This window comes from Antedon mediterranea, chromosome 3 (assembly GCF_964355755.1).
Source record: "Antedon mediterranea chromosome 3, ecAntMedi1.1, whole genome shotgun sequence".
Classification (NCBI taxonomy): Eukaryota; Metazoa; Echinodermata; class Crinoidea; order Comatulida; family Antedonidae; genus Antedon; species Antedon mediterranea.
The window spans coordinates 11,270,807-11,294,755 of record NC_092672.1 but is presented as its reverse complement, the minus strand read 5'-3'; the positions used below and the strand labels follow the sequence as shown (position 1 = coordinate 11,294,755).

At 34.3% G+C, this 23,949-nt stretch overlaps 1 protein-coding gene across 1 annotated transcript; it reads right to left on the bottom strand.

Annotated features, from left to right (window-relative positions):
- Positions 1–418: 418 nt before the first annotated feature.
- LOC140044870 (uncharacterized) lies at positions 419–23,102 on the bottom strand. Its single transcript, XM_072089561.1, has 25 exons — positions 23,090–23,102; positions 22,648–22,783; positions 20,534–20,584; positions 18,527–18,547; positions 16,597–16,629; positions 16,033–16,158; positions 15,657–15,737; positions 14,824–15,036; positions 14,221–14,340; positions 13,999–14,079; positions 13,487–13,705; positions 13,229–13,267; positions 12,331–12,450; positions 11,621–11,701; positions 10,932–11,153; positions 10,651–10,767; positions 9,336–9,416; positions 8,984–9,193; positions 7,571–7,603; positions 7,018–7,452; positions 6,215–6,556; positions 3,149–3,475; positions 2,331–2,657; positions 907–1,233; positions 419–613 (listed from the first exon to the last, which is right to left on the bottom strand). The coding sequence occupies exons 2-25, from the start codon at positions 22,781–22,783 to the stop codon at positions 564–566; spliced, it is 3,792 nt and encodes a 1,263-aa protein (XP_071945662.1). The 5' UTR covers positions 23,090–23,102; the 3' UTR covers positions 419–563.
- Between the last annotated feature and the right edge of the window lie 847 nt (positions 23,103–23,949).

Below are 23,949 nucleotides of genomic sequence, written 5' to 3'. Positions count from 1 at the left end.
AGCATTGTCGCTATTCTCGACGACATTTCCACAGTTTGGACAAATTATAAATTTCGCTTTATTGGACCGTTTCTCTATTATACACAGCATTGTCGCTATTCTCGACGACATTTCCACAGTTTGGACAAATTATAAATTTCGCTTTATTGGACCGTTTCTCTATTATACACAGCATTGTCGCTATTCTCGACGACATTTCCACAGTTTGGACAAATTATAAATTTCGCTTTATTGGACCGTTTCTCTATTTTGTTGACACAGCACTGTCGCTATTCTCGACAAAATGTCGCTATTGTTGTTATTCTTGAATAAAAACCCCATTTTTTTGGACAAGACTCGCCAACTTAACTCTCTCAGCAGCTAAGACATACATACGAAATGTAACACAAAAAAAGGAATATTCAAAAGGTATTGTTGCATTAATAGTATTTAATTTGTTTGAATACAATTCTAGAAATATAAAGAATCCCCACAAAAAGATATAAATTTCGCCAAAAAGCCAAAATAGAATATAAGATAACTGTTTTTCTGTAGTTCATCAGAGATGCGACGTAGAACTTGCCTTAACCCCACCAACAGCCTCTGCTCCAGCTGCAATGTAGTCTAGGTAAAGCTGCAGAGAGAATAAAACAAATATAGCTTTAATAGTGTAATGATTGTAAAATTGTTATCACTGAAAATGTATCAAGTAGGCCTACTCTGTAAAGATGAGGAATTCTGTGAAAATAAGAAAAAGCCAACCCAAACCGGTTCGAATCCAGATCCCATTCTACTTCATATTTAGGTGCGTTAACCATTAGATCCGGGTTCATTAGATTGGATAGGGTGGTACGGTTGAACAACACACCACTTTATTAAAATATATTAAAAACAATATTAACGTATGTAATTAATTATAATATTTACGTCTACGCCCGCAGTAGACAGAAGCATCCTCGGAATGAGCGCAGTTGTGTATTCTAATTCCATTAGAGGAGCAAGCAGCCAAATCATTTTCATTTCCATTACAACCAAGGTTATCACATATTATAGGCCCACTTCCTTGACCATATGCGGCTCTTGATATTGCCTCAGTAGCTTCTGGTAAATTTAATCCTCTGCAGACAACCCGAGCTTCCTCTATGCCAAAGTAATCATCACACACAGTGCCCCACTCTCCATCAATATTTATTTCAACTCGTCCGAAATATCCATTTCCGCCAACAAGTCTTAACCGCGCAGGTCGGTTAATGGCTTTAAAAAATCAAATGTAAAAATTAACTTAACAAACTACTACTCATCGTTACATTTTACAAATATTTGATATACCACCTTATGTTATACAAATAATGAATGTTTATGAGTGCAATGGTACAAATAATGGCACGAGGTGAATGATGAAAGGTTATATCAACGAGGCAAAGCCGAGTTGATATAACCTTTCATCATTCACCAAGTGCCATTATTTGTACCATTACACGAATACAAAACATTCATTATTTGTTTTATATAACATCTAGACGTTTTTTTTTCGTACACAAAAATGTTTCAAAAAGTACTATTTAACGATCGTTGAATAGTGCGTACTATTGGACGCCATGTGACCCACATTCGTCCAATCAAATGACAGGAATTTATATAGGTGTTATATAAAACGCATTAATAAACGATTAACGAGTAACTAGAAGTAATAGGAGATGATCAGGTAGGCCTAAAGCTGCTCTATCTACACTATGAAAGCCTAAATACGGTACCGTAGTGATGATATGAAATCATGTCCAGATATGGGCACATCATATTTGTTGTCACATAAAGTTTGATAGTGTAGACAGAGCTTTAAGATTTCGAATTCGTTCAAATCTATTGCATCAAATTCAGGTCTTCGTATTATTGTCCTTCTCTGAACCATCATGTGGCTATTGAAACCATAATTGAGTTTTTGAATTTTAATTAATGCATCACAGAGTTACTTATGAATTTACAAAGAAAAAAAACGTGAACGTCTATTAAACAACCATTAGGCCTAATTCAATTATAATCATTAATATGTGATGCGTAGTTGACCGATGGAATAGTGTGGTATAATAACTATACATTCCAGTTGCACCGGCCCGACCCGATGAGCGTTTAAGCCTTAAGTCTTCTTTTACACGCTATAGTCAATAAATTCCGACGACTAACTTTGAGCGTACTTACTAAGAACATTTCCTCATTTAAAGGTTGTTTCGTTACTATGTTTTGCACATCCTCATTAATAGTTATTATTTCAAATATAAATATTCGAAAGTAGGTCCAACAGGTCCTATATTATCAAACGCATACAACATATTTTATTTATATCTAAACTGTACCAAGACAAATGACACCGGCGTCTTCGGAATGTGCACAGTTGTGGACTCCTATTCCTCTGTTACCGCAGGAACCAAGACTGCTCTCTGATCCGGAACATCTAACATCATCCAAGTTAATCGAACCACCTCCTTGTCCAAACCTAGCATTCGATGGGGCTTCACTTGCTAAACCAAAGCCTAGCTGTCTGCACAATACATTACCATCGTTCCTATCCCAGTAGTCATCACATACTGTACCCCACCTTCCACTTAAATAAATTTCAACACGGCCTTCACGTTCGTTTGATCCTCCGACTAATCGAACGCCACCGGCAGTACCTACATTACCTGTGAATACAGTATTAATACTTTTATAATCGATACATTTTTTAAAATCCACAAAACTAGTCTCTCTGTGTTTAATACACTTTTTTCCAACAAAACGATTATTATTTCCAATAATTATATAATGTTATTGTGATGGTCACGGTATTTGGTCATTGGTAAGCGTCAAAATCATTAGGTAAAATAACCAGGCCCGAACGGGCCTCTCATGACCGGAATTAATTATAAATTTGAAAATTGGATTTAGCACTTGCTAAATGCGACGTGTCTGTGTCTACGTTTTAGGATATTTCAAGTAAAACATGAATAATTTTGAATTCGTGGTTGGCGAAGAGAATTTATCGAAAGTGCATCTTCAGATGGTTCTTACTACTACTGAGCAAGGCGCTTAAATATACTGTAGGCCTATAACGATGTACATGACACAAATTACTCAGAGCAGGCCGGCTACCCAATTTTAGAACATACCCCAACACTAAGCCCCAAAAACTTACTATAACATATAACACTAGCATCTTCATGGTGGCCACAGTTATGATTATGAATGGAAGGGCAATCGAGTACACTACTCTCGGATCCACTACACCTGACATCATCCAAATGAATGGCACCACTACCAGGACCGTACCTAGCGCGTAATGGTGAATCCATTTCGCCGCTAGTAAAACCTAGTTGGAAGCAGACCACACGTGCGTCCTCTGCTGACCAATAATCGTCACAAACAGTTCCCCAATGTCCAAGCCTCCACACTTCAACTCTTCCTTCGTTGGCCGCACCACCTCCAACTAGTCTAACAAGTACATCTGGTGCTGGTGCCATAACTATGAAAGATAAACACTTCGTGGTGATAATTTTGAAAGATAAGTAATTCATTTACATATGAACGACAACGTGATCCTAAGACCACTCTACAAGCCAATCCTAAAAAGACAGAAGCCTGTAGTCAAAGAAAGGCAGATCTGGTGCACAGAGGCAATTGATATGCTAAAGGGGTTTTTTGAATCTACGGACTGGGGTGTTTTCTCAGAATCCGAAAATTCTATCGATGTTGAAGTAAATGCTGTTTGTTCATACATAAACTATTGTGCTGATACCATTATACCTAAAAGGAAGACAAAAATTTACCCTAATTGCAAGCCATGGTTTTTACATGAAACGAAATGTCTCATAGTTAAAAAGAAAAAAGAATATGCAGCCGGTAAGAAAGATGAAGCGAAGCGAATTCAGAAGGAGGTTGATGCTAGTATCTAGCAAAACAAAAATATAAAGCTAAAATGGAAAAACATTTCAAGGATAAAGACACGCGTTCGGCCTGGAAGGCAATGCATATGCTCACTGACTACAAAGAAAAACCGAAAAAATACGTAGGTGACTGTGACAAGAAGTTTGTGGACTCCTTAAACAAATTTTTCTGCAGATTTGATGATGGTCAATATGACTAACAGTGAGAAACTTAACAATTAAAGATAATGAATATAATGATAATAATAATAACAATATTGGTAATGATGATAATAATAATGTTGTTGTTAATGAAGACGAGGTTTTAAGATAATTTGCACGTGTAAAAGGCAACTGGACCAGATGGGATTTCAAACAGAATTTTAAAAGTGTGCAATATCCAACTATGTCCAATTTTTACTTATATTTTTAATATTATTTTTAGAAATGGTACTGTTCCACGCATATGGAAAACTTCTAACTATTTTACCACATGTTTTAATTGATAGATTATTAAGTTTTAATGTCTCACCTCAGCTCGCCAAAGTTTTATATAGGTTTTTGATTAATAGACCGCAGATGGTTAAGTGCAATGGTATCCTATCCAACAAAGAATCTATCAGTGTTGGAGCTCCTCAAGGATGTGTTATTTCCCCAATTTTGTTTTCTTTTTATTCAAGTAGTTTTAATATTTTAAGTAAAGATTGCAATATTGTAAAATACGCTGACGATACTGTAATTAGTGGTTTTCTTTGCGATAGTAAGCATAATGTAAATGAATTTGTTAATGAAGTTGGAAGATTTGTTAATTGGTGTGAGGATATGAACTTAATACTTAATATTACTAAAACCAAAGAGATGATAATAGATTTTCGTAAAACCGCAGTTGAACATAATGTAATAACTATTAAAGAAACCGAGGTTGAAAGAGTAACCCAATACAAATACTTAGGTACTATAATTGACAACAAATTAAAATGGGAGTCAAACTCTCTCATGATTTCCTAGAAGGCATCTCAAAGGCTTTACTTTCTCAGAAAACTCAAGCAAATTAGAGTTGATAACACTATTTTAATTCTATTTTATCAAAGTATTATTCAAAGTATTTTATCTCTTAGCATTGGATGTTTTTATGGTTAACTTTACTGAAAATGATAAGAAAAATATTGAGAGACCACGTAAAATTACACAACGTATTATTAAAGCTGATCTAACGCCTTGTTCATTCATCTATGAAAAGAGTATTTAAAAAAAAGTTAACAATATTATGAAAGACCCCACTCATCCGTTACATTACTGTTATAACTTAAATAGATCAGGTATTAGGCTACGATCTCCAAGAACAAATCTTTGTAGAACTAGAAAATCCTTCGTTGTAAATAGCATTCATATTTTTAATTCTAATGTTAGACGATAATGCAATTTTTAAATAGTTTTACATTTTTAACGTTTTTTTTAATTTTTATCTCTATCTTGTATTTTAATCTGTTTAATACTGCACGTTTTATATTGTTGCAACATTTTTTATGTTTGTTTTTTTGTTGTTGTTTTAATCTACCAAGCAAAGTGAATTTCCAGTTTTATGGACAAATAAAATTTCTTGAATCTGGAATCTTGAATAGTTAATTTCATAGTGTTAATTTAAACGAATATACACGTACTGGATAATCAGTTTATTATACAAGGGAGTAGCGACAACTTGCTTAATTTCCTTTTAAAAAAATGAAAATTTTCTTATAAAAATTGGAACTTTAGGAATATTGTGTTTATACAAACGTAAAATACTTATGGAAGTTAATAAATGGATCTGGAGGACATCAGTATACAATATGTTTTTAAATGAATTAAAATTCAGGTTACATCTCAACATTTTTACAAATGATGAGAAGAACATTATAAAGCAGGTAATACAAAAATTATAATTAAAAGAGGAAAATTATATGGTTAAAATAGGATAAGAGAGAATTGTGAACATTATTAACTAGATTGTGTTTGTGTATAACCTTTGTAACATGGAAAATATATATTTTATATGAATATTCTATAGAAAAGCTAATTCACATAAAACAAATTATATTCTGTATGTGAAGTATACAGAAAATGAGTATGCAAATACTGAAAGAAAAAAACCATGGATGCTGTAGAAAAGAAATAAACATATCTTTTGTGAATGTTTGCAAAAATTTAAAAAGAAAGAAAATAAATACAATGGAAGATAATAAGAGATATTAGACACTGATAGTGTACCGTACTAACCATATTTTATTTAGTCTTTATATTTATGCATATGAGAATAAATGTGGGACACCCCACCAAAGAGAAAAAAAGCGACAACTTACTATTACAAATAACACCAGCATCCTCGTGATGACCACAGTTGTGTCTTCCGATGCCCGCGTTTCCGCAGCTCATAAAGTCTGTTTCCGTTCCAGAGCAAGCTTCATCGTCCAGGGCGATGCTTAATGACGTACCTTGTCCAAAGGGAGCGTTTTGCAGGGCATCCTGTGCACCGTGTTCAAAGCCCGCTTGTCTGCAGAAGACATTTGCGTCATTAAGATCAAAAGAGTCATCACAAACAGTTCCCCAGAAGCCGTGGATGTACACCTCTACTCTACCTTCGTTAGCACTACTTCCGCCAACAAGTCGAACATGTATACTAGGAATAGGTGGTGGACTGCCGGCTAAACAAATATGAAGATGTTATGTTTATTTTACTCCGCATTACTTAAAATCAATATACTTATGGAAAACATTCGACTGAAAAAGCCGTCTAATAATATAGTATCGGACATTGGAGTCGTTTTATAATGGACCTTTGAATTGCTAATTGTGTTCCATAATTAATTATAAGTACGTACTCAATGCATGAACTTTTTTTACAAAATAAGTGTAAAGAAGATATTGAAACCCTACGACATATTTAATTGCACCGTTAAGATGACTAGTCAGCATATAACTTCAAAATAATGTCGTAAAAGTGCTGTCAAAATGTCATTCGCGTGATCAAAAAACGGTAGGGCCTACCGAATATGGAGGTTGGAGGAACATAAGGTTTCTGCTGTCTGTTTCAACATAGATCTTTAAGCAAAATGTGTATTTTACTTATATTTGATAAACACGATTGTTTAATTATAATACTTACTATTACATACGGCACAAGCATCCTCACTGTGAGCACAGTTGTGAATACCAATGCCAGCATTAGGACAGTCTGTCAAAGCTCTCTCTCCAGGAGCATTAGAACACGAAAGGTCGTCCAGAAGGATTACTATCCCCACAGCTTGTCCAAATGTAGCTCGCATTGGTGCTTCCAGTGCTCCTGCCGCGAACCCCATTTGTCTGCAAGCAACAGATGCATCAAACAGGTCCCAGTAATCATCACATACGCTACCCCATACATTGTTAAAGAATATTTCGACCCTTCCTTCACTTTCAGAATCACCTCCAACAAGTCTTATACCTCTGTTCTCTTCTAACAAACGCTGTGCCTCTGCCGCTGCCTCGGCCTCTGCTCTCTGCCGTGCTTCTTCTGCTGCTCGTTCTTGTTCCGCCAACAAACGGGCGGCTTCAGCGGCAGCTAAAATAATAGCATATTATCAGTATCAGAATATGTGAGATACAATAATAATTTCAAATTCAGATCAAGTAAATCTCTTGAAGAATATTATTTATAACAATTAAATTGTTTTTTCTACCTGCTTCTCGTGCAGCTATGGTGTCAGCATCAGCTAAAAAATAAATAATAATAATTATTAACAGAGAAAGAATGATTGTTTTCTACTCTCACGAATGATGAGTGCCTGGTCATGAATTGTATGGCTTTCTTTTGGGACGGGATGTTGAGCCGTGAAATGTGCAAAAAGTCACATTTGTGCAAACAACCACATTTGTGCAAAAATGTTACCCTCAAATGTGAAAACAGCGAGATTTGGAAAACATTGCATGGTTTCAAAATATAGCCACTTCATATTTAATTGTAGTAGGCCTACTTACAGGCTGAAATAATCTGTTTTGAAAAAAAAACACAATCATGTCAGAAGACTGACACGTGGTCGCTGCTTGCTGGAGATGGTAACTTCCATACCGTCGAAATTGAAGTCCTTTATAGTTGTCCTCTCATTTCAAAGAAATTCACAAAACATAGTTAAATGAGTTCAATAGATTATTATTATATTCAAACTGTATTTCTGTTATGCGCAATTTGAACAATTTATACAGTTTGAAATTGTGATGATTTTCTTGCATCAATATTCAATTGTGCAGAGAATTTTGAACAGGGCATGGTATTTTTAGTATTTGATAAAACCAGAGCTCATATAAATCCGCATGCAAAAAAATATATAAAAATACAGGTCTGCACATTTTAGAATCTCATTTGCACATTCAACATAAAACTTATCGTTTTTACATTTAACGGTGTGATGTGCACATCAGTGGATAATACATTTTTTACAGATTTGCATGTACATTTGAGGGTGCCACGTTTGCACAAAATATGGTTGTTTGCACAAATTTGTCTTTTAGCACATTTCACGGCTCAACACGAGGCACTTGTTTAAAAGGTCGGATGGCTTTATACAAACAGTTGCTTTCTTTGTTGTCTAGGAAAAAGGAAACGGAAAGCTAGATTTTAATTTGACGAATAATACATGTGATATTCGTACCCATTGTTATCGTCTATCATCTCAGACACCTCACAATCAAACAACACACAACACAAACCTTACCCACTATCCTAGAGCACTACAGCACAACATGCTTACAAAGAGTCACATTATAAACTCATTTATAGCATAACTTCCAAATACATTAGTCAAACATTTGAATAATTCAATCATGGTGTACTAACTAGCAACACAAATTGGTTTAATAAACTTTTATTGCTGCGCTTGTGTCGCTTAAAGCGTAAACCGGGAACAATGCGTCTAGTAGCATGCACTGCAAGTGCTACGTTATCAATTTCCTAATCCTCCAATATGCTGCCAATGAAACTAACGTCATTGTTACCACATCATTACCGGGATTTGGATTTGTTTGCGGCAGAATGACACGTGATGTTGAATTTTAGGATTTATAATTAAACATATGAAATGTTGTTTCTCACTTACGTGTTCCAAAAACTTCCACTTCACAGAGGGTGAGGTAGTTACTGACGGTAACCGAAACATATTGGCCATTAAGGGTGCATTTTCGAACGATTCTGGGTGAGCGTGAAACATCAATGCTACTAACTGGTTCGCCGCATTGTTCGCCAGATTGGCTATCTTCTTCGCGGCTCACCCGAACGATAGCACCGACTATCCGATCTGTACAGCAATCTGGTATTTGGAAGAAAATCATCTTTAGCATCTGTTTCTCATGTTGCATGTAATGACAAAAGACCAAGTTTTCGTCTTTCGTGTATGAATAAACTTAGAGTGTACGCACTTCCGGAGAGAAAGCATTGTAAGTTTTACGTACCTGCTCTGTTGAAAATAGTTACGGAAGTAATGTCAAAAGTTTCCAGAAGATCGACTTTCCACCATGAGTTAGGATGATTCTCTAAAACGAAGACAAAACATTAAATAATATAAATAAAATGTGTAATGATAAAAAGCATTCTCCAGATGCATCCAAGAGGAGCTACAGTATATATTTTCAGCCTAAAATGGAAATTAAACTAGAGATAATAGAACATAAACACAGTCAGATGAATGTTCTGACCTTTTATAATAAGTTTTAAACGTTGCATAGATTTTATTATTAACCAATTTTGATTTAAATCAGTTTAGTCAATAAACATTTGTTGTCGTTTACTCCAATCAATATCAATATTACAAATGCGTGTTACTGTATTTAAAATTCTGACGAAATTAACATGGTATTATGTTATTTATGTCAATTATTTATAATTGTTATTGTACTCTTTTGAGCAAAAAGATAAAATTGTTTTCGTCTGCCAAAGTAACGATTTAGAATGTTAAAAAGAACGAAAAATTAATAGAAACCTAATCGGTCATCCTTGTTTCTTTTTTTATTAAATCCTTTTTAAACTTTGTTCACTCTCAATATGCTATTCATCTTTTCAGGAATATGCCTTCATTTTATTTCTTTTCATGTTTGTATTGTATTACGTTTTGTATTTTACGTTTAGTGAGTGAGTGGCCGAGTGGTCAACGCAGTGGGACCGTAATCCGTGCATAGCCACAAGCAACGGCACAGATCTGTTTTTAATAGTGGGGGACGTATACAAATAAAATACTTTGCGAGCGAAGCGAGTAACATTATGTTGTGGGATAGCGAGCCGCGAAGGGCTCCCTGGAAGCCCGGCTCTTTGAGTAATTTATTATTACAAGGGTTCGAGGGTCACTCTCTCCATGGTTATGGTGGTGGTAGAACAAGTCTCAGCTCGGATCGGATAAGAATTGTCAATTGTAAAGAACCTAGTATCTTTCGAGGCGAGCACGAGTTACCCCGTCGTGCTAGATCACACTTAGCTGTACATGTAGTTGAAGTGTAACATAAGTCATTCATAAGTGAATGATAATTTGTATTCATAAAAGGGCGCTATAAAAATGTGATATTATTATTATAGTAAAACATGTCAATATAGTTTGCCTGTTTATCAAAATGCCTCACAATCGTTATTTTAACTCGAAAGTCCGGTGGAATCATACATGATATAGTACAATTTCAGTACACTCTCACAAACATGTTTAGATTCTCTCTTTATTTTATGTTAGTTTACCTTCAAATCCAAATCTAATCAAGAACGCGTGTGAGTGTGCATACTTACGGGTGTGTGTGCATGAGCTGCCTCCGTAAAGATGATTTCGGTTTCCATCAATTGCTCTTGCAGCTTCCCCACCCCATCCATCCGAGCTCTGAGAAGCAGTACCTCCAGTAAGCAACACTGTTATATTTAGAGAATATATACATTTATTTATATTTATTTAAAATGCATTACCGAATGTTTGATGGCTAATTTTGTTTGTAAATACCGTGTCTAGTGGCTAGACTACTGAATGTTCAACGTCACAAAAACGTCAAATCGTACGGTATTCGTAGGCTACTCACCTCCGTCATAAACCTCAACTTCGCAGAGAGTTAGATAGTTGTTTACGTTCACGCTAACGTACCGTCCTTGAAGGCCTTCATCGCCATTGCAGATTCTGGCTGGGGAAGGTACATTGGTGATGTCTTCCAAAGTAAATGCTTCTCCACATTCAGCGTTTGACATCACATCTTCGTTGTCACCAACACGAACTTGTGCATTATTTAATCGATCACTGCAACAATCTAGGTGCAAAATATTACAAAATAATAATTGGTAGGAGGTAATGTTAATATCATAATAAAATGTACCAGTCAACATTATCTAATATGATGGCGTAAGGCGTGTAGGATGGACTATTGATCGTGAGTTCGAATCCGAAGTTCGTCGCATTGCTTGTATCCTTAGGCAAGACACTCTACTTACGTTTGCCTCTCAGGTGTAAACATGGGTACCTGGTAAAGGTCAAAACACAACTGCGCTGATTACAGACACAACATTATGGGAGCATGTTTCCAGACGTGTTTGATCCAAAACATTACTTAATTATTGTTAATAATGTGAAGCGCGTTGAAGTTTTGTGCATATCGACTAATATAAGGTCGACGTTTATTATCACTATTACTGTAATTGTACCAATACTGTACAATTACATTTACTTTCATAAACATTTAAATGATTTTTAAAAAAAATGAAATTCGTGATTCAAGACCTGCTCGATTCCTTATCCTCACATATCGTACAGTTAGTGATTGTCCAAGATCAACTCTCCACCAACTTGGGTTGTCGCTTTCTAAACGTGGAATATAAACATTTTTAATATATACAAGTATACAGATGCATGCTTGTTATTTTGATAATCATAAATAACACTAACATCAATCTATATATAGGCCTACATTTACGCTATGAAAAATTTCGGTAAATCAAAAGAACCATCTGTGGGCACATATAGCTTTTCGTTAAGATTTATATTTATACAATTTGCATTTCAATAATTGGTTGAAATGCAGACCACTAATATTTGACACCCCCCACCCCCTCCCCCAATATAAACAATCCATTCAGCGTTCAGAGGAATGAGTGAAATGTTTGACAAAATGCAGAGGACAGAGGGCGTGCTAATATTTCAGCTTATGTTGAAGGGAAATCGAGATTTTAAGCTTTTGTGAAGTCATCCAATATAATTTTCATGAAAATCGATATGTTCTGTGAGGCCTAACAATTTAAGTAGATAACTTAAAAACTGTAGACTCTCTATCGTGCATACAAATTGTTAAACAAACAGTGTAAGTATAAATATACTTTGAAAATTGTTATTTTACCAAATTAAACAAAATTAAAAAATAGCCAACTAATAATATAATTATTGGCAAAAGTAATAACAGAATGTACACTATAATCATTAATGTAAAAACTCACGAGTATGAGTACAAGTTCTCTGGTTGTATCTTGCCCCGTAATCGCCATCAACGGCTCTCATCGATAAACCTTGCCATCCTAATGAACTCTGAGCAGTGGGTTTTCCAGCCGACAACAACCCTTAGCAAGTAAACATAAATACAATTCAAATTTGGGACACTAACCCATTTACTCCGGTATCTCTAGCCTAGCGTTCTAGACAATCGAGCTTGCCTGACTAGAGTTAAGGGCCTTTCACACCTGCTCCGGCACGGTTCCGGTCCGGCGACGGCAAATCCAATCGAACGTCAATGTTTCGTTTTCACGCGGCTACGCGCATATCGGTTGGTGCTTGGCTGCGTGGAGCGTCGTAAAAACGAAACATTTTTGTTCGATTTGCCGGACCGGAACCGTGCCGGAACAGGTGTGAAAGGCCCTTTAGATTCAAGTCCAATGAAGCAGCCCCAAACAGGTTTAAATTGAATATCTATTTCAAAGTAGCTTTGCTTCAGGGAGCACGGTATTGTCAGATATTTGCTCTTTTCTTTTCTCGAAATTTTCTCGTAATTGTACCTTATTCATTCATTTTTTCATCTTAAATTAATTTTAAAATACTTCATAATAATCATAATTATTATCATCATGCTGGTTTTGCAGTAGCCGCTGCTTCATTGGGCTAGAATCTAACCATATTTAGAATTAGTTATTTAGTGTCATAATTATATACATATTTATATCATTACATGACATGTATTCAGATCCACTGGAAGACTTTCATGTATGAAGCCTCGTATCTGCAGTAGAATGACAGGAGAATTAGAACTATATTTATATGTAAGCCTAATACAAGATAAGTCAAGAATAGGATTCATATCTTAATATGATTATCTAGTCTGTTATGACCAGTAGTGAGCATTACCAGAAGGAGATTCAGAAACGACAGGTCTTTCCATATCTCCTGAAAAAGATAAACAAAGAATTCTGTTTTAGCTTGGAACATTGTATGCATACAGACACACAAGTGCCCGTGACATTTATTTTTTATCTCTAAAAGATTATTATTATATATATATAAATATATTAATTATAGCTATTATTTATTATTATTCTGAAAGATTTGTACATGCTTTTACACATAAAATTAATACGCTATTGCGCTAACTACATTAGTTCATACCATCTCCCCATACTTCGACTTCACAAAGAGTTAGGTAGTTGTTTTCTAGGGATATACTGACGTATTGACCATCAAGTGTAGGATTGCACTGTCGGTCGATGATGGATGATGCAGTAGTGTCATCAGCTGCTATTGGTTCTCCGCATTGAGGGTTTGACGTCATGCCTTCGTCATCGCCAACACGGACAATGGCACCAGCTAATCGCTCTCTACAGCAATCTTAAATTTAATTCATTGTTACTTTAATTTCTCAGTATTAAAACAAACTTTATTAGGCCTATTTTTGTTTCTATTGTTATATTGTACAATATGGCAATTGTACTAACGTATTGTTTTAACATGAATTTATTATTATATTATAATAGTAGGCCTATATTGCTTGTTACCTAAACTTGCCTCAAGTAATATATAATGTGAGGCAGTCCAATTATTACGTCACACCTAATGCATATTTAATAAAGTAATAGAATATGAACGAATAATTCATGTTCTTTGCCTAGATAAGTTTTTACCGTGTCTATTGTAAATTCTCACGAATCTGACTGTGTAAGAATTTCCAAGATCAAGCTTCCACCAATTCTGAGGTTGGCGCTCTAAAGGAAAATCACATTATTCAACTTATTGATATAGTTAGTAAAAAAACTACATTCGAAATAATCATACAAAAAGATGTTTGTTTATTTTTTCTACAACATTCAGACATCCGAACGGTACAATAAACGTCTATAACTTACGTGTGTGAGTGCAGGTATTGTGGTTGTAGTTCCCAGAGTGCGAAGCATCAACTGCTCTGCTTGCTACGCCACTCCATCCCTCAGAACTTTGTGTAGCGAAACGGCCTTGACTCAGCAACTCTGTAATGTTGAAATAATATATAACGAGGTATTTATTAGTATTTACAGGGGACTCTACTCTTTTGAGCTGAACAGTTGTATTTGTATTGATTTCCTCAATCCTAACCCACGGAACATTTTGTAAACATATCTAGTAGTTTTCTAAGACCCTAGATTTGATGAGTTAATGTTATAATTTTACTTTAACATTGTACATAGCACTATTTTCACACAATGATTTGATGAATAAACATACTTCATTTAGTATCCATAGTGTTCTCGCAATTAAACTATTATAGTGTTTTAGTGTTAAATATCTGATATACTTGCATACATCATATCATATACATCAATTTAAATATTGAGGCCTAAGTCACTATAATATTTTATAATAAACTCAGGCAAATGTATTTTGATATTTTTTGCGCAGTTTTCTAAAAAGCTCAGTATTACAATTCAGATCATCAGTGAAAACAATATTGCCGAATTGTTGCTGCTTCTTACCTGCAGAATAAGCTTCTACTTCGCACAAGGTGAGGTAATTAGCAACATGAACACTGATGTATCTTCCCCTCGTCCCGGCAGCACAATACTTGTCGATGACTGGTCCGTTTCTGACGTCAATCGTAGTTACGGGACTTCCACAAGGGTCATTGGCATCGGCATTTTCGTTGTCTCCAACGCGTACTACGGCTGATTCCAAACGTTCGCCAAAAGCTATATAAGCAATAGTTGATTAATACGGATATTTAATTGTAAACATAATCAACATACAACATTGACTTACTAATGCTTGGTTCCCACAGAACGCAACGCAAGAAGGAGGAATACGTCACGCAACTAACATGGTATACAAAGTTGTGGATCATCTGAACTGTCGCTTGTATGATCTCTTCTTGCATCGCGCATACGTCGCCGCATTTATGGAAAATGGGTTTAGTGTTAAAGAATAAAAGCGTTCATACTATCGTATCTGGTGTACGGATTCGGGACAATAGATATTTATATAGATATCTATATGGATATATCGTATACCCTTATTTTATATATTTTGTAAAGACTAAAGCTTAGTTCCAATAGAGTTCCATCTCTAGCACAACGATGATTGATCAGAAAAAAAAATTGTACGATTCTTTAAAAATCAAATGAGAAGGATACTACATTATTAGGCCTAATATGAACCCTTTACTTCAACAACTAAGCGATAAAGTCATTACGACCAGAAAGCAATCATCACTTAGGAATCAGGAAAACCTATGCTTCATAATTTTTATAACAAGTATAGTTATCGTCTGACAAATCGTAAAAATGAAAATACTTGAGTAAATTAAACTTACAGTTCCGGTTATAAATCCTGACAAACAAAATGTCACTGGTCTCCGCCAAGTCAGCCTTCCACCAGCTGGTGCCAGAGTTTTCTTTAAAAATGAAATGTGAACAATTCTTCATTATTAGTAGAAGCATTATGTGCGTATTTTGTGTGTATTAAAGATGGGTTTGATTTCAAACGTCATGCTCTTTTACCATATATAAAAGAATAATAATTTATTGTAGCCTCTACGTTTGAAAGTGGTATTTTGAATACATATATAATAAATACTCGAGGTAATTAATTATTTGGACATGACATCCCCAAAATGATTTTATAAAAATACTATTATTTAATTTTAGCAAAAATAATGTAAATGATAATAATATTAGCATGATATTTACGTGTATGAGTACAGGAGCCACTGCTGTAGCCAGTTTGTAAACCGCCATCAATTGCCCGTGACGCCACACCGGACCATCCCTCGGAACTTTGTGAAGCAGTAACAGCTTCTCCTCTTGTTAGGATTGCTATAAAATTAAATGTAAGATGATATTTTCAGTAGAGTAATTAGGTTTTGATTTTTGACCTATTTCTGTAGGACTTATACATGACGTTATTTGGCCAAAGTCATCTAATTTTTTTGTTTGCAAGACCGTGCACACCAAAACAAATGCGCATGTTTGTTGGTACAGAATCGTCACCTGGACCTGGAATCGCCGAAACTGGGTTTGACGACGACCGACTTGGCTCAAATTCCCAAACCACTCTTAAACGCATGCGCGCAACAAATTAATATTACGTCATGTATCAAGTTCTAGGTAGTCGCAAATCGAAAGCCTCCTAACGATGCATACTGTGAATTTACATTGTAGGCCTACTATTAGGTATAATGTTCACATTCAACGTTGATCATGCTTCCAACATTGCTGCTGCAGTAGTTTAATGACTATATATAAATTACTTACTCGGTTCGACAACTTCAACAATCTCTACAACATCTGTAATAAAAAACATGCCATAAGTTCGTTCGTTCATTCGTTTTTATTTCACAATGCATCAAACTTAATAGTTTTACAGATTAATTCAAAGTATTAAATAAAAAATACAATAAGCCATCATTAGGATGGGCAGTTATGTTGTATAAATATAAGTAGGCCCTCAGAAGAATGAGCAATATGTGACTTTCTATGTAAATATAATTCTACCCCAAGAGGGTAGGGTAATGACACGACGAATTTAAACTACTTGTGACGGCTATTTGCGGCAATGGCAAAGAATAAACCATACTAGTAACGCATGATTTTTTTTATAGGGCGGCTATTTGTGGCAATTGCAAAGAATAGATCATATTGGTAACGCATAATTTTTTTTATAGGGCGTCTATTTGTAATTTTGTTTAGAATGGTGGTGGTAAAATTATTATTACTAGAGGGTGGCGATACTTATTTTAATTGATGTTTTATTGAAGAGGTGTTCCGGGCGTTTAATCAAATAAATACCATCCTAATTGGTATAATTAATACATTATTTCGCGACACAGTGAGCCTTTTTGGCCTAAGAAGGAAGACGATGAAGACTTTTAGACGGCTTGCAACATGGGCAGTTTTCCAGGGTCCTAACGGTGCACAGTATACATACATTCCTGGCAGCTTACTCAACAAATCGTCTATCCGGGTTTCTTTTCATTCAAACAAAAGCTCTTATCATCAGTTCTCTCGATGTAATCTTATATAATTATTTCCCACATTAGGCCTACTCCTATGTTTTATGAATATATTTAATTTGATCTTTATGTACTACTATCTATATACCTTCACACGCGCGGTCCGAAAATAAACTAAAAATGGCTATCGCCACCAAGCACCAGAGGCCAACTTAGTTGAAACAGGGATTTGTTTTACAACTCCCTGGTAGAAACCAACCATGCAGGGAAGTTGCAAGGTGATTGACACAGCACCTTACCGTGAACCCGGAAATTACTTCTACCGCGCGTAGAGTTAAAATTTACCGATTGAAATCAGAAATTTTCTTTAAAAAGCCTTTATCTACGGTGGCTGATTTCCGCCAAAGAATAAAAAATTATAATAATACTGCGTTATAACGCCGTATTAGGGCGTTATAACGCCGATAACCCCCTAAATACGGCGTTATAACGCCCTAAATATACAATCTGTTCACACGTACATGCGCATGCGTAGTACATCAACAAACCTCTCGGCGCATTCACGGATTTTAAAAAGTCACGTGGTACATTACTAGCAATCTTTGTGTCCAACTATGCCTATGTAGTGTATGGAGTCATGTGCTTAAAAAATGTATAACATTCACAAGGTTTTAAATATCAAAACAATCAATTTGTTTAAAGATTTTAGTTAAGATAACGCAATCATAAAGTTACTGCAAAGATGATTTTAACCAAAAATATGTAAAAACAATGCTAGCAATTACTAGAGAATCGCTGTAGCCTACAATAAACACGAAGATCGTGTATGGAGCGCACAGCCAGAGCCGTTAAATTAAATGGATCAAAGCTATTTTTTTGTTTAAAATCATCAAAATAATGTTATTATTATTATGGCTCTGGGTTTGTTGATTTACTACGCATGCGCATGTACGTGTGAACGTATTGTATAATTAGGGCGTTATAACGCGGTATATTCGCGGTACATCTGAGATAGATAAGGCGGAGTTTAGTACCGAAGTGTTTCCATTGTGCTCGCCTATGTCAGAATTAACCATAATTTATATATAGATTTACTCTACTAAAGAGGTTATTTTTTCGATTATGTTATTGTACGTTATTTTGCTTCTTAGTTTTTGTGTAATAGATTATTATTCAATAATCTTTTCTTATAATAAGGAATGTATAGGCATATTCATAATAAAAATGCTTACCTTCGTCAGCATTTAGGACGTCTGAAAATAAACAAAAAGTGAATCTAAATTAAATAAATCTGTATTTAATTTGTAAACAAATTGTCACACTATTTTAATAACAATTTTCAAACTTTGTAAACAAATTGTCACACATTTTTAATAACTAGTTTAATAACTGATTATTTTTGTTTTAAAATTGTAGCAATTTGTAATGACTATTGTCGCACTTTGTAATACTTCAACCTCAATTGGTAATAACATTGTCGCACTTTGAAATAACTATTATGGAATGTGTAATAACTGCTATCGCACTTTTTAATAAAGTTGTCGCACTTTGTAATAACTATTATGGAATTTGTAATAACTGCTATTGCACTTTTTAATAAAGTTGTCGCACTTTGTAATAAATATTATGGCATTTGTAATAACTGTTATCGCACTTTTTAATAAAGTTGTCGCACTTTGTAATAACTATTATGGAATTTGAAATAACTGCTATCGCACTTTTTAATAAAGTTTTCGCACTTTGTAATAACTATTATGGCACTTGTAATAACTGCTATTGCACTTTTTAATAAAGTTGTTGCACTTTGTAATAACTATTATGGAATTTGTAATAACTGCTATTGCACTTTTTAATAAAGTTTTCGCACTTTGTAACACTTTTTAATAAAGTTTTCGCACTTTGTAATAACTATTATGACATTTGTAATAACTGCTATCGCACTTTTTAATAAAGTTGTCGCACTTTGTAATAACTATTATGGAATTTTTAATAACTGCTATCGCACTTTTTAATAAAATTTTCGCACTTTGTAATAACTATTATGTCACTTGTAATAACTGCTATTGCACTTTTTAATAAAGTTGTCGCACTTTGTGATAAATATTATGGAATTTTTAAAAATTAAATTAAAAAATAATCAAATTTAAAAATAACTGCTATCGCACTTTTTAATAACTGCTATTGCACTTTTTTTTTAAAGTTGTCGCACTTGTAATAACTATTATGGCATTTGTAATAACTGCTATCGCACTTTTTAATAAAGTTGTCGCACTTTGTAATAACTATTATGGCATTTGTAATAACTGCTATTGCACTTTTTAATAAAGTTGTCGCACTTTGTAATAACTATTACGGAATATTTTAAAATTAAATAAAAAAATAATTACATTTAAAAATAACTGCTATCGCACTTTTTAATAACTGCTATCGCACTTTTTAATAACTGCTATCGCACTTTTTAATGACTATTATGGCACTTGTAGTAACTGATGTAACATTATTGTAATATAGTTGTCAAACTTTGTAATAATACGGTAAAATGGTGGAACTTTGTAATAATTGTCGCACTTTGTAATAACATAATACTATGGCACTACTTTTTAATAACTGCTGTCGTACTTTGCAATAACCACTGCCGCACTTTGTAATACAGTAACTACTATTGTACTTTGTAATAACTCAGCGCTGTCGCACTTTGTAATAACTCAGCGCTGTCGCACTTTGTAATAACTCAGCGCTGTCGCACTTTGTAATAACAACTGCCGCACTTTGTAATACAGTAACTACTATTGTACTTTGTAATAACTCAGCGCTGTCGCACTTTGTAATAACTCAGCGCTGTCGCACTTTGTAATAACTCAACGCTGTCGCACTTTGTAATAACAACTGCCGCACTTTGTAATACAGTAACTACTATTGTACTTTGTAATAACTCAGCGCTGTCGCACTTTGTAATAACTCAGCGCTGTCGCACTTTGTAATAACTCAGCGCTGTCGCACTTTGTAATAACTCAACGCTGTCGCACTTTGTAATAACTCAGCGCTGTCGCACTTTGTAATAACCACTGTCGCAATTTGTAATAACTTTTTATGAATGACTAGTAATTATTACCCGATATTATCGATATAGTTCACAGGTCTGCATAATTAGCATTATTAATGTTATTAAATTATTATTACATTAAAGAATAAAAAAATAAATTATATGGAGTGGTACAATAAACAAAAAATTGTTATACCTTCAATTTCGTTTTCATCCACATCTTGTTGTTCTTCTTCGATGACGGTTTCTTTTCACATACAAAATAAAATCAATAACAACAATGTCATTTTGGGGGCAAGTATCGTTAACTTTGCAGGAGAATTGGTATTTTACAATGGGAGTGAATATGCCAGAACACAAAACGATGTCAATAGACGTAAAATCCTGTTGGTTTGACACATACATCTCAAGTATTTTCTTATATAACAGTGAACTCTGGGTACTAAACAAAAAATTACAAGAGAGTATAGATATATATATCACAGGAAAATGTTGCGAAAGATGATAAATATTAAATTAACAGATAGAGTGTGTAACACGAAAATATACGAGTAAACAGAACAAGAAGAATGGAGTAAAAGAATTAAACGAAGGAGACTAAAATGGTATGGACACATAATTAGATTACCGGATGATACCCCAATCAAACAAACAATGAAGGAAACTAACAGGAAAGTAAAACGACCCGTAGGAAGACCAAGAAATAACTGGATGAATCAAATAAAAAAAGGCTTACAAGGACAAGTAGACACTAACACAATAACAAACCATCCTGCCATAAACAGACAAAAATGGAAACAAATTGTGGAAAGCGTAATGTCGGAAGACGGAAAACGTTAACAAGAAGAAGTGAATATGGTGTTTTACTGCAATGCAATTCTTTAGCCAGAAACTGAACACCAACCAACATTGAAAATAGAAATTAGGGTATTTTCATTGTATTTTTTCCCCAAGTGATACATAACAAGGCCAACAGCCATTAAGTCGCGTGCTACAATGCATAGTGATACCGGACCGACAGACAAACAGACCGACAGACAGACAGACAGACCGACAGACAGACGGACCGACCGACATAGTGAACTATACTGACCGAAATTACTGAACATGTTTAAAAATGTTGAAATGTTTAAAAACATTTATATTTTTTTAATTTACACGTGCGTAGCCTGTCACATTTGACGTGCTCGTATAACGTAATTTCGAGTTGAAAATTAAGTCAAGAAAACAGAAATCGGGCAAAAAGTGTGCGCAATAACATTTAACGCGCAGTGCGCGCGCAAAAATCTGCGCACTCATGGCAATTTTGTAAACGCTTAAAATTGCCTGAAACGTACTCTTATTTCATCGAAAATAAATTTTGAAAATTTTAAGCGCGCGTACGCATGCGTTACATGCGCTACGCACGTAATTGTATTGCCATATGATGATTTATGCCCTGAAATTTATGAGTACCAAATTTTATTTAATTGTGATTCATGGTTGTTAAGATATGATTACAAACGTGATTTCGTTAAATCGTGCGTAGACCGCGTAATTTTTTATTGTGCACCGTGAAAACATAACCACATCGATTCCTGGCCATAAGGAATATTCTGTGAAAAATTGACTTAGCTAGATTAAACTGATATCAAGATAAGGTCATAAAGCGATAAAACGCATAGTGATACCGGACCGACAGACAGACAGACCGACAGACAGACCGACAGACAGACCGACAGACAGACAGACAGACAGACCGACCGACCGACTTAGAGAACTATAGAGTCGCTTCCACGCGACTAAAAATACAGTATAGACGAGGACAAAAAACACAAAAAAAACCTCCATAATGAGTTTGTTTGGAGCGGGAGCGGCTCCAATTACTCAAAAATAGTATTGCTGGAGTAATTATGTTGTATCATTAGCAACCGGACCAAGAGATAAGGGGAAAATACAACAATTTTACGTCTTGGACCCTGTTGGTAAACATTTTTCTCTCACGATTATTCTCATTTATTTATTTAACAACATATTTATACAGGATTATACACAATCAAGTAGAAATATACATGGTTTACATTGTATTCTGTCGACAAAAACGGATACAAATTTAAATACTTATACAATTACAATTAGTAATAGCAACAAAAGGTATAAACTGGAAGTTAAATGTTATGAAAAGAAATGAGATCTGTATCTAGCTTTAAAACACATAATCGTGGGTGAATGTTTTATTTGTGAAGTTGTTGAATTAAAAGGGGGAAATTATATTCAGACACGGTGAGAAGATATCTACATTTAAGTAATGGTTTTCATTTCATTCTTTACCTGCTATGACTACCCGTCTTGGCACGCCAGTTAGATAGTTTGTAAGTTCGTGATACCGTAAACATTTTTGCGATTGTTGACTCACTACCAACTTCGCACAGCAGACGAATAGGAGCAAAAAGCTTAACTTAAACATCTGTGAAAAGTAAGTGAAATATTTATATTATGATTATTATTATATTTATAATTATTATATTATATTTATTGACATTTTAATAATAATTATTATTATAACCTTTATTATTAAACATCTGTGAAAAATAAGTGAAATATTTATAATATTATAATTATTATATTATATTTATTATTATGTTATTACTATGATGTTATCATTATTATTATCAGTGTCAGTATAATTAGTATTAATACTTTTATTATTACTAATATTATTATTATTATTATTACTAGTATTATTAAAATACAACGATTTTTTTGCACGTACCTTTTTCGGCCAGTTCTTCACCACAAATGATAAGTTTTGATGATTGCAGATTATTTACAATAGTATTATCAAAAAGTAACACTGGTGTCGACAGTTAGTAATCGGATCATTCTTATAAATATTAATTGTTTACATTTTTAACAAAGGTTGAAATAGTTTACCGTAGTCTGTGATTGATTATGCTGTAAATTTTTCACTCTATTTCGATTGCATTGTTTGAACCGTGGATTTCATTGATTTTTCTGTTGTGAAATGGTTTTTTGTTATTCATTGTATTTTAAAACGTGTTAGGATTAATGATCGGTGGATTACGTTAGATCAATATCTGTGATTAAAGGTTAGATAGCAATCGATCACTGATCCTGACTATTATATAATTACCGTAATTACAGTATTTTTCCAATATTATGACACATGTCTTGAAACACCGTCACGTGTTTGTCAAAAGAAATTTTTCGAGATAGTTTATGGTAGAGCTTTGCTTCCACGATACAGGCGCAAACATATAAATGTAAACCTCCACTTATCTAATAGTTGCAGGCTGGTGGTATGATTAATAAAATCAGACTTTGAATTATTATATAGCATGCAAATTCTAATTTTTTTACTCATTATATGGGCATTATATTTAATGTTCTTTCTTTTTTAACTAGGCCTACTTGTTGTGATGCATATAGCGCAAACTACCAGAGCTTAACAAGGTTGTACATTAAATAGAGGGTTCTGTTTCACGAAAAAGGGTAAAATACTCCGAAGCAAAAAAAAAATTGCTTAAAAAAGTACTAACAACAAGAGCTCTTGTAATGACATTATGCGTGTAACCGACTTTCTCCCCAATCTTCTTTTTATGTTATTTTGTC

Excerpts from the sequence above, each read along its gene's own strand:
- LOC140044870 (XM_072089561.1), bottom strand. The coding sequence starts at position 22,783 with ATGTTTAAGTTAAGCTTTTTGCTCCTATTCGTCTGCTGTGCGAAGTTG. Across the intron at positions 12,451-13,228 it reads CGTTTCTGAATCTCCTTCTG|GGTTGTTGTCGGCTGGAAAA; the intron begins GTAATGCTCACT and ends TTACTTGCTAAG. Across the intron at positions 1,234-2,330 it reads CGCCGGTGTCATTTGTCTTG|CCATTAACCGACCTGCGCGG; the intron begins GTACAGTTTAGA and ends GATTTTTTAAAG.